We start from the raw sequence: 12,432 nt of genomic DNA, 5'->3' as shown, positions 1-12,432 counted from the left end.
ATTTTGTTAACTAAACTGAAGACCTAAATATACATGGCCGACATACATATCCGGATGGAGGAAATAAAGCCAAAGAACGCATGGTCCAACAGTGTATATTATATAATGACCTTTATCATCCAGAAATAGACAATTTATTTTTCAAAAATCGATAAAGAAAAGTCATTTTTTTAGACAAACCACCTGACTTTTATTAACTGACAATAAGGTTTACATAATCAGGAGGTTCGAGTAACCAGACATGCCTTCCAGGCGCTAAGCAAGATAATTTTTTGCAATGTTATGAGCATCCACATTACTTTCCTGCCGTTCATGACGAAACTTCACATCTCCCATCACCTGCTTCAATCTTCTAACTTCTTCAATGATCAGCATCACATTTGTTCCTCTATTCGCTTCATCTGTACTCCGGACAACATTAGCACAATCCGAAACTATAACTGCCTCTCCCACTTGGATATCTTGTTTCAACCTCATCGCTTCCCGACATGCCAATGCTTCAACATATTATGGGTCTTGAATTCCTACCATTATCGTAATAGATGCTCCCATAAACTCTCCATCGCCATTGCGAAAATAGCTGCAGCAACACATCGTTGTTCATTGACAGAAACCGCACCATCGTAGTTCCCTTTGGTAGTTCCGGCTGGAGGCGAAATCCATGCTTGTTGATGAGTATGTCCCCCAGCTCTCGTAACCTGTCCATTTCCCTCATCCACCCCTTCGAGTTCTGCTAAGAATTTTGTGATGAACTTTACATGTTGAAAATGAACTTTGATGGATTCTTGTAGCAAATCCCGCCATACTTTCCACAATGACCAGAGCGTAACCATCGTTTTGACAGTCTTTTTCCCTCAACCACTCGTCCATAGTGAATAACCAGTTCTTTGCATGGTTCTCCCCACAACTTCTGATGCGGTCATACATATCTTCGTCGAGTAGCACCATACACACCAGGCTAACCAACATTCGAGCAATGAGTGGCACCACAAGTCTACCCTTCTACAAACACCATGCAATTTGATTCGGTTGTCATATTCCTATGAGACGAAACATCATGCGTTGGTAAACTCTGCCTTGCTAGGCGCCATGCAAACATTTTAACCTTGCCTCGGAGCTTATACTTCTAGATTTTTACCCAAGCTTTCTCTTCTCTTCTTGAGTCTGACCCACCTGAACTCCCTTCTAGCCAAGCTTCTCTTATGTTTATTGTTAAAATCAACATCCGATACGCTGACCTTATAGAAAAAATTCCCTGATTTTTCGAGGCTCCATCCCCATGCATCTTCCATGTACACCGTAGGGAGAGGTATTTGCAGTACGGAATCCCTATCAATCAACAGTAGGTGATCATCCAAAGTGGTCACATTCCAACATTTGTTCGGTTTATCTATCCGTTCGCTTACTAGATCCGGGTGATTTCCTTGTAAAGGTGCTAATAGTCTCAATGTATCTCTTGGAAGCCAATTTTCATTCCAGACACTTGTTGATTCCTTATTCTTCTTATCAGCTCGTGTTTAAGGACCTGTCTTCCTTCAAGTATGGACCTCCAAATATGCGATGGTCTGTTTCCTAGCTTGGCTTGCAAGAATTCACTGTTCGGGAAATAAACCACCTTTAGTATTTGAGAACTAAGTGAGTTCGGTTCTTGAATAATTCTCTAGCCCTTTTAGCTAGCAGCGCCAGATTGAACAATCCCATCTTCCTGAAACCCATGTCTCCTAAATATTTCGGCTGACACGTGTCTGTCCACTGAGATCCAAGTGTTCTTCCTCTTCCCTTCCTTTGCTCCCCATCAAAACTTCCTCAGAGATGCACTAATATGTTCACATAGACCCCCGTGGTAACTTAAAACAGCCCATCGTATACGTAGGTAGTGCTTGTGCAACTGCCTTAATGAGAACTTCTTTACCTGTTGCAGATAACAATTGCTCAATCCATCCTTGTATCCTCTTCCACAATCTATCTTTTAAATATTTGAATACTCCACTCTTAGATCTTCCCACATGAGTAGGCAATCCTAGATGCTTCTCTGATAGTGCTTCTGAGCGCACCCCCCAAAAACTTCTTTAACCTCATCTTCCAGCTCATTAGGACATTTTTTACTCTAAAAAATAAAGGACTTCTCCTAATTTACCCTTTGCCCAGATGCATTGCAGTACAGATAAAGAAAGGGATAATTGTATTTATACCCTTTAGTTGTGTCCCCCTCGTCAGGATTGTCACTAGTTTCTGAAAACACGTGGTCTTGCCCAACCCACTTTGGCGTCTTGTGCTTTTGCCCTTTGACCGATTGTTTCTTTTTTGCCACGACTTCCACGAATGTCATTCCCTCGTGAAACTTGGCAAGCACTTAAAACATTTGCCATTCTTTGCCACCAACTTTTTCTTGAATTCTTTGATGTTTTTAGATTTTACTGTTCATGGTGGTATGATAAGAGCTAAAACTCGGATGGGCACTTACCAACACTTTTGTCATGAATGCAAGTGACATTGACATACGGGTGATGTTTTTCTGAACATTTTGATATCTTATTTGCATTTTTATGATTTAGTATGAATTAGTTATGAGGTTTTCAAAGTGACGGTCAAACAGTCAAAGGGCAAAAGCACAAGACGCCAAAGTGGGTTGGGCAAGACCACGTGTTTTCGTGAACTAGGGGCAATCCCGACGAGGGGGGCACAACTAAGGGTATAAATGCAATTATCCCATAAAGAAAATCCAATATTGTTTTGAGCAAAATAAAGAAAAATCAATAAAGGAAAAAGGTTGAGGTATTCGTTCGTGGGCTTAAGATGGTATATCTGACTTTACTCTCCTTTTTTTTATCTAACTTTACTCTCCGATGTACCAAGCCCAACAATTCTGCTAAGAGAATACCAAGCCCAACAAGGACTGGCCCAGTCAGTCCAGAACTCCGAATCAGGCGACACGTCAAGCTTGCTCGAGGGAAAGCAAAACCAAAGCCGAAGTATCCATCCAATCCAACCGGGCGCACGCAGCGACGACTCGCCGGAGAAGAATCCCGTCGAGAAATCAAACTATCGGAGGAGCTTCACGATGGCGGGGGAGGGGAGGCCGGACTCGCAGCTCTTCCAGCTCCTCACCGACCTTCTGCAGGAGGTACGCACGCCCGCACGCCGTCTCGATCCGCGTCCGATCTCGATTCCTCGCCGTCCGGCCGCCCGCCCGCCGTCGATTGGAGCCTGGCTCGCCGGTTTCCCCACCGGGAGTATCGGTTTGTTCCGGTCCGAGGTTTCTTGTTTCCTGGATCTGGTGGGGATTAGAGAGGGGGAACGCGTCTGATTCTGCTTACAATCGTTGACATTGCTGTTATCTGTATCTGATATATGGCCAAAACGCCAACACCCAAGCACCTGTACTAGTTTACCTGGTTTTCACTCACAAATCATGAAAATCAGCACTGTTTGTATGTTTGTTTCATCGTGTGGTGATTTGCAAGACAGAATAGGATAGGCAGAATCATTGGTACTCCCTCCGTCTAGGTGAGTAAGTCACCTTAGGAGTAGCAGCGCGACCTAGGTGGATTTAGATTGGACGAAGAGGAGCACCGGGATGAGCTAAACTTCCAATCACGGCACCCGGACAAAGGGAAGCAAAATCAGCATTTAATCCCATGCCTTTTCAGCTCTCCATGCAGGCCCACGTACTCCCTAATCAACGAGGAGGAAAGAGAGCGCTCGTGAATGAGCCTGGGAGGGGATCGAGGAGAATTCAATGTTACACGCCTTGTGGTTTTGGGAAAATCTGGATTTCGTAATGTGACTTACTTACCTAGACAGAGGGAGTAGCTGTTTTGCATTGCTTTATCAGAAACTTAGCGAATATTATGGGTTTCCATGCCTCCGTGCATCTGCCCTACTTACTGTGTCTAGCTGTATCTGAATATTGGCAATGCAATGCATGTGATGCTTTGTCTCAATGTCTCATACCCAATCTGTATACCAGTTCATTGATGTTGTCTCTATTGATTCGGACATTTGTTATGCGAAAACTGTTAGTTTACTCTTACACCTCAGTTTCCTGAGTATATTTCTTACTTCAGACAATTCAGCCTTGTATATTTCACATGGCAGTACCGCATTTGTCTTGTGGTAATGGACTCTTGAGTATAATTACCTTGGTGTGTCCGTGCATCTACCCTACTTACTGTCTCTAGCTGTATCTGAATATTGGCAATGCAATGCATGGGATGCTTTGTCCCATAATTTGTAGTATACCAGTTCATCAATATTATCTCCTACGATTCGCCTCAGTTTCCAGAGCATATTTTTTACTTCAGACAATTCAGCCTGTATATTTTCCATGGCAATAGCGCATTTATCTTTTGGTGATGGACCCTTGATAAATTAACAGGTCTTCAATTCTCTTTTGTTAATATATGTAGGTGGAGTCAATGAGCAACCAGGAAGAGGTAGAATTGAGAGCAAAGATTGAAGCGCTGGGCCTAGAAGTCACTAAGGTTCCAGAGAAGGCACCTAAGCAACTTGATGAGGTAACTGCAACACTCTTACCACCACATCCTGCTATTCCCCTTTCCATGAATCTATGTCTTATTGGCTCATTAGCTTTGGTTCAACTCTCTCTTCAGTTAGAGATAGCCGCAGAGCTGGACAGGTTGTCGGCAAGGCTCGATAATGTCGACAAGATGATATCATCTGCCATGACATCTGACCCAGAGGTGAAATCGCTTCTGAGCAGCACCGCCGATGTCTGGATGCCCGTCATCACCGCGTCTGCTGATGAAAGGCGAGGGTTTGCGGAAACAAGCGGTGACAAGGAAGAGCAAGAGAAATCTAAGTAAATAGCTTGGACTGAAGCCCTTGTACTCCTTTGTGCCAGCCTTGTTCAGCATTTTCCTTGCACGAGTATATGTTCATAGCTATGTATCAAATGTTCTTTTGGGCAATAACAGAAAATAAAAACACATGCTGTTCATGTACTTCTATTCTAATTTGTGCGATGGTTGAGGTAATAAAAGTCTGCCAAGCATTGTGTCTGGCTGCTAGTTCCCTTTTCTCCCTTCAGTTTCAAAGCTGCACATGCACTGCCAAGTTTGTTTTGGAAACGCACTGCACTGTGGTTGTAGCATGTAGAGATCATAAGCAGTCTTTGGGGTTCATTTGCCACTTTGGTTTCGATGAACTTTTTAGAAGGATATATTGGCCGCAAGAATGTGCTTCAGAACAGTAGTGGTTGACACACATCATCTCCACAGTAGCTAATTCAAATTTTCTGAATGCTACTAGGTCCAAAAGGCGGTGCCGAACGGGGCAATCTGGTCTTTCATATATTGTTTCAGAATAATAAAGAGACAAGCATAGAGCATTATCCTCTAAAATCCATGCTATTTATCCAATCACATGATCCGTTGGCGAACTGGTCCCCACCGCAGCTTAGCTTCTTGGCGCGAAACCAACGACCGGGAGAGCACCACGAGCTCAAATCGACGGTGGCCCGGCCGTACGTCGGCCCTCCTCCGCCACCCGCTCCCCTTCCCCTCCCGAGTACCTCCAAAGATGTCGCCAGCCAGCCATGGCGACGCCCTCCCGTCCCACCGCCACACACTTCACCTTCTTGTCCCGTCTTATCCACACTCTTGCTAGCTGCACCACACTACACCACGTGACCTCTTCGCCTCCGTGCGCCTTCACGAGCTGCTTGCTGGCTAGCTAGAAGGCGCGCTGCCGGCGAGGTGACCGGATCGACGAGCGCGTGTTGCCGCCGCCATGGCCGACGACGGCAAGCCCCGCGACCAGACCCTCCAGGAGCTCGACGCGCTCAGCCGCACGCTGTACCAGGCGCACAGCAACCGCCGCCACGCGTCGCTCGCCCTCCCGCGCGGCGTCGTCGGCGAGGATGTCGTAGCGGCGGAGGCGCTCCGGGCCGAGGCCGCGCGCCCGCGGACCCGCCGCCTGTCCATGACGTCACCGTTCCGGTCGAGGGGCAAGGCGGGGAAGAAGGAGGATGACGACGAGGACGACGACCGCGGCATCCTGAGGGCCGCGGCGCCGTCCAAGAGCCGGAGCTTCGCCGCCGCGGCTTCCCCGGCGCTGGGCGGCGGGGAGAAGAAGAAGGGGTTATGGGGCTGGAAGCCGATGCGCGCGCTGTCGCACATCGGCATGACCCGCCTCGGCTGCCTCTTCTCCGTCGAGGTGGCGGCGGCGCAGGGCCTCCCGTCGTCCATGGACGGGCTCCGCCTCGCCGTGGCCGTGCGCAAGAAGGAGTCGCGGGAGGGCGCCGTGCAGACCATGCCGTCCCGCGTGCAGCAGGGCGCCGCGGACTTCGAGGAGACGCTCTTCGTCCGCTGCCACGTCTACTGCAGCGGCGGGGGCGCAGGCAAGCCGCCGGCGAAGTTCGAGCCCCGGCCGTTCCTCCTGTCTGTGATCGCCGTGGACGCGCCGGAGCTGGACTTCGGCCAGAGCACGGTGGACGTAAGCGCCCTCGTGAAGGAGTCCACGGAGAAGAGCCAGCAAGGGGAGCGCGTGCGGCAGTGGCAGATGGCGTTCCCGCTAGCGGGCAAGGCCAAGGGCGGCGAGCTCGTCGTCACGCTCGCGTTCCAGATCATGGAGGACGGCGGCGTCGGGCTCTACAGCCAGCCGGCCACAAAGACTGCTGCCTCATCCTCCTCTAGTTCGTCGGCGTTGTTCGGAAGGAAGCAGAGCAAGACGTCGTTTAGCATCACGAGTCCCAAGGTCACGCGATCGGAGCCGTCATTTACGCCTGCCAAGGGCACGCCGGCGCAGGACTTGAGTGGCATCGACGACTTCAAGCTCGACGGACCTAGTGCTCCGGTGCCCGCGCCCAAGCAGGAGCAGAAGAGAGAGCCTGAGGCAGAGCCGGAGGCGAAAGCCGATGACTCGGAGTTCCCGGAGTTCGACTTCGACGTCGTCGACAAAGGCGTGGAGGGGCAAGAAGAGAAGGACGAAGCGAACGCCGACAGCAAGAAAGAAGACAAGGATAAGGAGGAGGGCACAACGCCGGCGGCCGGCGATGAGGTGGTCAAGGAGGTTGTGCACGACAGCGCGAGCATGTGGCGCCTCAATGAGCTGGAGGCGATCACCAATCAGATCAAGGCGCTCGAGTCACTGATGCTCGGCGACACGCCGGAAGAGGATGCCGACAAGCCGGCAGAGCCGCAGGAGGACGAGGCGGCGGTGGAGGGGCTGGAGGCCGACGAGGAGGAGGTCACCAGAGAGTTCCTGCAGCTACTGGAGCAGGGAGAGGACAATGGCAAGTCAGCGGCCGCTCCTCAGGTGTCATCGCTCAAGTCCAGCGCGAAGCCGGGCTCCGGCGCCGACGAGGCTTGCTACATCTCCGACCTCGGCAAGGGGCTCGGCCCCATCGTGCAGACCCGGGACGGCGGCTACCTGGCCGCGACGAACCCGTTTGACATCCCGGTTGTGAGAAAGGAGCTTCCCAAGCTGGCCATGCAGCTGTCCAAGCCGTTCATCCTCCGCGGCCAGAAGCTCCCCGGCGGCGGCGCCGAGGTGTTCCAGCGACTGTGCGCTGGCGGGTGCGAGGCCCTGTGCGAGAAGCTGGGCGCGCTCACCGCGACCGACGAGGTGGTCGGCAAGACGGCTGAGCAGATCGCCTTCGAGGGCATGGCATCGGCGATCATCAGCGCACGGAGCAAGGAGCTCGGCGCGAGCTCCAGCGCGGCCGAGTCCGTCTCTCTGCTCCGGACAATGTCGGCGGCGATGAGCGACGGGCGCAAGGAGAGGATCGCCACCGGCATCTGGAACGCCCATGAGGCGCCGGTGACCGTGGATGAAATCCTGCCGTTCTCGCTGCAAAAGATAGAGACGATGGCCATCGAAGCGCTCAAGGTGCAGGCCGGCACCGCCGAAGAGCAGGCTCCCTTCGACGTGTCCCCGGTCACCGACGCGGCGGACGCCGGGCACCCCCTGGACGCCGCCGTGCCACCGGAGGAGTGGGCGAGCGCGTGCGCCGGCGCGGACGCGGTGACCATGCTGGTGGTGGCGCAGCTGAGGGATCCCATGCGTCGGTACGAGGCGGTCGGCGCGCCGTCCATCGTGGTAATCCAGGCGGGACGGGCCGCCACCGGCGCCGATGGCGAGACCAGGTTCAAGGTGGCCAACATGCACGTCGGCGGCATGCGGCTGAAGACAGCCGACCGGCGTAGCGTGTGGGACGGAGAGAGGCAGAGGCTGACGGCGACGCACTGGCTCGTCGCCTACGGGCTCGGCAAGGCCGGCAAGAAGGGACGGCCGTCGGGGGCCGCAGCGGGGAAGGTCGGGACTGACGTGCTCTGGAGCATGTCGTCGAGGGTGGTCGCCGACATGTGGCTCAAGCCAATGCGCAACCCGGACGTGAAGATCGCAGCCAACTAGCTGCCGGTGAGCTCCTCTGTTTCTCTGCAGCTGAAACACTTCTTCATGTTCCACGCCTCAGAATTATTTACTGAATTCCTGCACTTAACTTGTACTCCCTCTGTAAAGAAATATGAGAGCATTTAGATCCCTAAAGTAGTGATCTAAACGCTCTTATATTTCTTTACGGAGGGAGTAGCAGGAAGTTGAAACTGTCAATGTTTTCTTCTTCATTTTGTTCCTGTGTTGATGAGAATACTGTAAGTATATTTTTTGAACAGATACAATACAAGTATTTTTGTACAGGATACAAGAACTGAGAGTATCCAAAGTGTTACTTACCCCTGAATATAGTGTAAATGAGAACTTGCAAGGGAATTTGATCACTACAAACAAATAAAGAACAGTAACATCAAACATAATACTATGATACCAGTTTTCATCCTTCGCAACATTATTTACAATGGATCTCTAGCCGATCATTTGCATGCACGACAAAATGACATTTTCTCACATAACAAACTTAAATGGAGATACTACAAAGCATCCTGAAAACACACCAGGCTGTAACATAGGTGCCAAAGGGGTGCTGAAGTTCATGGACTTATGGTTGTCTAAGATGCGTCTAGAACATACAAATCCTTCATATGGTTCAGTTAGCTACTGTTCCCTACAACTACAAATCACTCACACTCGTCATGATCAGCAACAACTCAGAACTGTGGGTAAAATACTTCTGAGTGCCTCTGAGAAACCAAAAAATGTATCGATAAACTTTTGTAGAACAGGTCATATTACGTGTCAAGTTTTTCCAGATCACGAGGAAGCCCTCCACTGGGCGGCCTGAAATAAACAGATCAACAGTCATGACAATGCTATCCACAAGAGAGCTTTCAAGAGTGTACAACAGAAAATACAGTCTGTAGATAAGAGCTACCAACAACAGAAAATACGGTCTGTAGATAAGAAGATAAGGAAATTATTCCAGCCATCGAATTGCACACTTACAATCCAGTAAATATCTTAATGGTATCGTAGAAGAACCATTGCATGGTCACGACAGGCCCTACAAGGGTAATTCGAATGGGCAGGCTTCTTGTGAACAGCCCACGCAATCCAATGCTTTTTATAGCCTGAAAGGGATACAATGTGATTATTAAAGGAACAGAGTGTAAGACTTGAAATTAACTAATTTGTTGGCTGGATAGGTACAGTCGCATCCTCACATGTATAACGTTTTTAGCCTTTTTGTTGTACAGAGAAGAAACGATGTTATCTGCAGGATTTGAAACAACAGTACCAACAGCACCAGAAATATATCCAGCCAGGCATGTGGCACCAAGCTGCTGTGCTGTTGAACAATCCTGTTTCTTCTTTTGAATGACTTTCTGGTATAGGAAGTCCACGGTATGCTCAAATGACGAAAACATTATCATAGAAACTGCAGGAAAAATAAAATTTAGGATAAGATAAACCTGTACATGTCAGAAAAAATGTGATGCACTAATGGACTAATTAACTTGGAAAGGTTCGATTATAACACAAAGATAGCTTTCCATGTATCAGAAGCAAACTGACTGTCATTGTTCCTAGCTCACTGAGTAGAACAAATGACCACCGCAAAACAAAAGGTGGACACCATTGTGATATAAATGCAACCTGTGTTTGCCTCTCACACTTAACTCATGGAGTCCCTTTTACAGTTCAAGCAACAAGTACTCCCTCTGTAAAGAAATGCAAGACCGTTTAGCTCACTACTTTAGTGTTTCGTGTGCTATAAACGGTCTTACACTTCTTTACAGAGGGAGTACCTTTTAATTCACTCTGATAAAATCGGGAACCAAGCAAGATTTAATTCACTCTAATAAAGCATAGCTACAACTATTTTTAGAAGAACATACCTACAACATATATCAAACTAGATTTTATCTTCTAAGCGGGAAAATTAACACACTCATAACTTCCTGATAAGTTACTTTAATAGGCACAATAGGATTTTGCGAACAATTCATATGTGAAACAGGGAGAGTTATTACATGGAAGATTTCGCCCCCAAAGCGGTAAAAGCCCCCTGTAAAATCTGCAATAAACAAGAAATGCACTTTCCATAAATTCAGAACTCAGGAAGACTACAGATCGCATGTCCAGGCATACCAATAGTGAATCTAATGAACCTAAGAACAATACGAAGGAAGCTTACCCAGACAAGCCTTCAGCGGCATACACCCTTGGAAAGCCATCGACCAAACCTTTTGCAAATATGGGCTGTGTCTGCACACGGACTTTCACCGATTCAAAGGGGCAGAGGGCAACATCAGCTATGATCTGAGCAGAGGCGCTGCTAAGAAAGTAAACCGTGCTCCTGTTGCTGTCCACCAGCGCATCAGAATACTGCTTCTTGAAGAACTCGTAGAGGCCAAACTTGCAGCCACCCTGAGCGCCATAGCCGAATAGCTTCCCTCCCCAGCCTCTCCAAAGCGACGAAGCGCCCTCTTCTCTTACAAGAGAACTCAGTCCCGAGCATATAGTGTTATACTTAACTGGATTCACCTGACCAAAAACAGATAAAAGGAACAAAATTATAAAGCCGAATGCATTCACAGGATCATTTCTGAGGCAGCAGAAAACCGCAAGGCATTAATTGTTGTGGACGTAGCACTATTATACAGGTCTCTACACAAGATACACATAAGGGCCCTGTTATTTAGATCAACAAAGGGACCTGTCTACAATACACTTGTTCGTGTCCAATCCGACATGATCCCCCGGCTTCTGATTCTCTTTCTGTTTCTTCGACCGCTGCCGAGTAATAAATCGACACAGGAGCAGGCAAACTTGGTCATGGGCCTCGTGGCTATGCCTCTCCACGGGAGCAGTTTCAGCCAGGAGCTAAAAAGTTACCAAGTTTATACAAGCTATATATGGCCTGCTACACTGAAATACTAGGTCAGAGCTCGCACGAGATCGTCCACACATGAAGAATCCTCGGCTGCATCGAGCACGCTGTAATTCGACCTCGAGCAAGCACCATTTCTCCCTCTCGCCGGCTAGAATAATCCTAATTACCGAACCCACAGGCATTCCCCCTCCGCGCAGGGTTCCCAACGGGCATCATACGGCGGCGGCGCGCACGCGTACCTGCATGTTGACCTTGAGGACGTCGAGCGGGGTGATGGCGAGGTGGGTGGCGCCGGCCGCCAGCATCCCGCCGCCGAAGCACAGCGCGTAGTACTCCGGCGAGAACAGCCGCATCCCTCTCCCTACCCCAACGCCTCCGCCCCTCCTCGCCGCCTCCGCCCCCGCCTCCTCGCCGCTGGCTCCTCCGCGCGAGGCCATTTTGCGGCGCCGTGGGTGGGAGGGGGGAGAATCCCGGCGCGCGAGGGGGGGAGAAAGAGGAGAAGGAAGAGGAGGATTCGCTCGGTCGGTTCCTGCGTTCGTGGAGACTGGACCGGGAGCGGGCCACGTGGCCAGGCCGCGGGCCGTGGCTTCGTCTTGCTGGGAGACTGTTTGTTTAAGCGGCTGACTTGGCACGTCGAGGGCCTTGAACCCTAGTCGCACAGCCCTGAGCGTGACAGGTGGAGATATGAATATAGTTGGGCCGGACGCGGCTGGGTTAATCGCCTGGGCTGTCCTATGGGTCTATTTTTTTTTTAACTGGAAATACCAGAATATATTACATAATACGGGAGGGAGCTCCTAGTCGGCGCTGCAGGCGCTCGCAAGGGGAGCTAGCGGGCCGGCCCAATTGCGAAGAAAAACCTGTAGAAAAATGCTTACTGGTATATACGCAAAAACTAGGAATCGAACCCTCCATCAAATGTACAGCAACCTAACGTCAGAACCACCAGACAAAGCTGACAAGCTTGTCAACTAACAGAAACGAGACATATTTGACCGTTCCTCTAGAGATATGTTATATACCCAGAATTAATTGTTTGAAAAATAAATTCACTAAGAACCACGAATTCCGAAAAAAGGTTCGAAAATTAGAAAAAGTTCATCAATTTTGGATAAACATTCATCCACTTTGGAAAAAGTTCATTGAATTTTTAAAAAGTTGAAAAATTTGAAAAAAGT

The 12,432-nt window shown here is 49.6% G+C and overlaps 3 protein-coding genes across 3 annotated transcripts; 2 read left to right on the top strand and 1 right to left on the bottom strand.

Moving 5' to 3' along the window:
* Positions 1-2,901: 2,901 nt before the first annotated feature.
* LOC123122557 (uncharacterized) lies at positions 2,902-5,039 on the top strand. Its single transcript, XM_044542760.1, has 3 exons — positions 2,902-3,124; positions 4,410-4,517; positions 4,614-5,039. The coding sequence occupies exons 1-3, from the start codon at positions 3,062-3,064 to the stop codon at positions 4,824-4,826; spliced, it is 384 nt and encodes a 127-aa protein (XP_044398695.1). The 5' UTR covers positions 2,902-3,061; the 3' UTR covers positions 4,827-5,039.
* Positions 5,040-5,430: 391 nt separating this feature from the next.
* On the top strand, positions 5,431-8,706 carry LOC123122555 (protein PLASTID MOVEMENT IMPAIRED 1). Its single transcript, XM_044542758.1, has one exon. The coding sequence runs from the start codon at positions 5,752-5,754 to the stop codon at positions 8,374-8,376; it is 2,625 nt and encodes an 874-aa protein (XP_044398693.1). The 5' UTR covers positions 5,431-5,751; the 3' UTR covers positions 8,377-8,706.
* Positions 8,707-8,762: 56 nt separating this feature from the next.
* On the bottom strand, positions 8,763-11,736 carry LOC123122556 (mitochondrial phosphate carrier protein 1, mitochondrial). Its single transcript, XM_044542759.1, has 6 exons — positions 11,494-11,736; positions 10,556-10,905; positions 10,392-10,435; positions 9,582-9,796; positions 9,364-9,488; positions 8,763-9,198 (listed from the first exon to the last, which is right to left on the bottom strand). Exons 1-6 carry the CDS (start codon positions 11,689-11,691, stop codon positions 9,150-9,152), a joined length of 981 nt encoding a protein of 326 aa, XP_044398694.1. The 5' UTR covers positions 11,692-11,736; the 3' UTR covers positions 8,763-9,149.
* Positions 11,737-12,432: the final 696 nt, after the last annotated feature.

Source organism: Triticum aestivum, chromosome 5D (assembly GCF_018294505.1).
Source record: "Triticum aestivum cultivar Chinese Spring chromosome 5D, IWGSC CS RefSeq v2.1, whole genome shotgun sequence".
Taxonomy (NCBI): Eukaryota; Viridiplantae; Streptophyta; class Magnoliopsida; order Poales; family Poaceae; genus Triticum; species Triticum aestivum.
The sequence above is the reverse complement of the archived record's forward strand: the minus strand, read 5'-3'. Positions and strand labels throughout refer to the sequence as shown.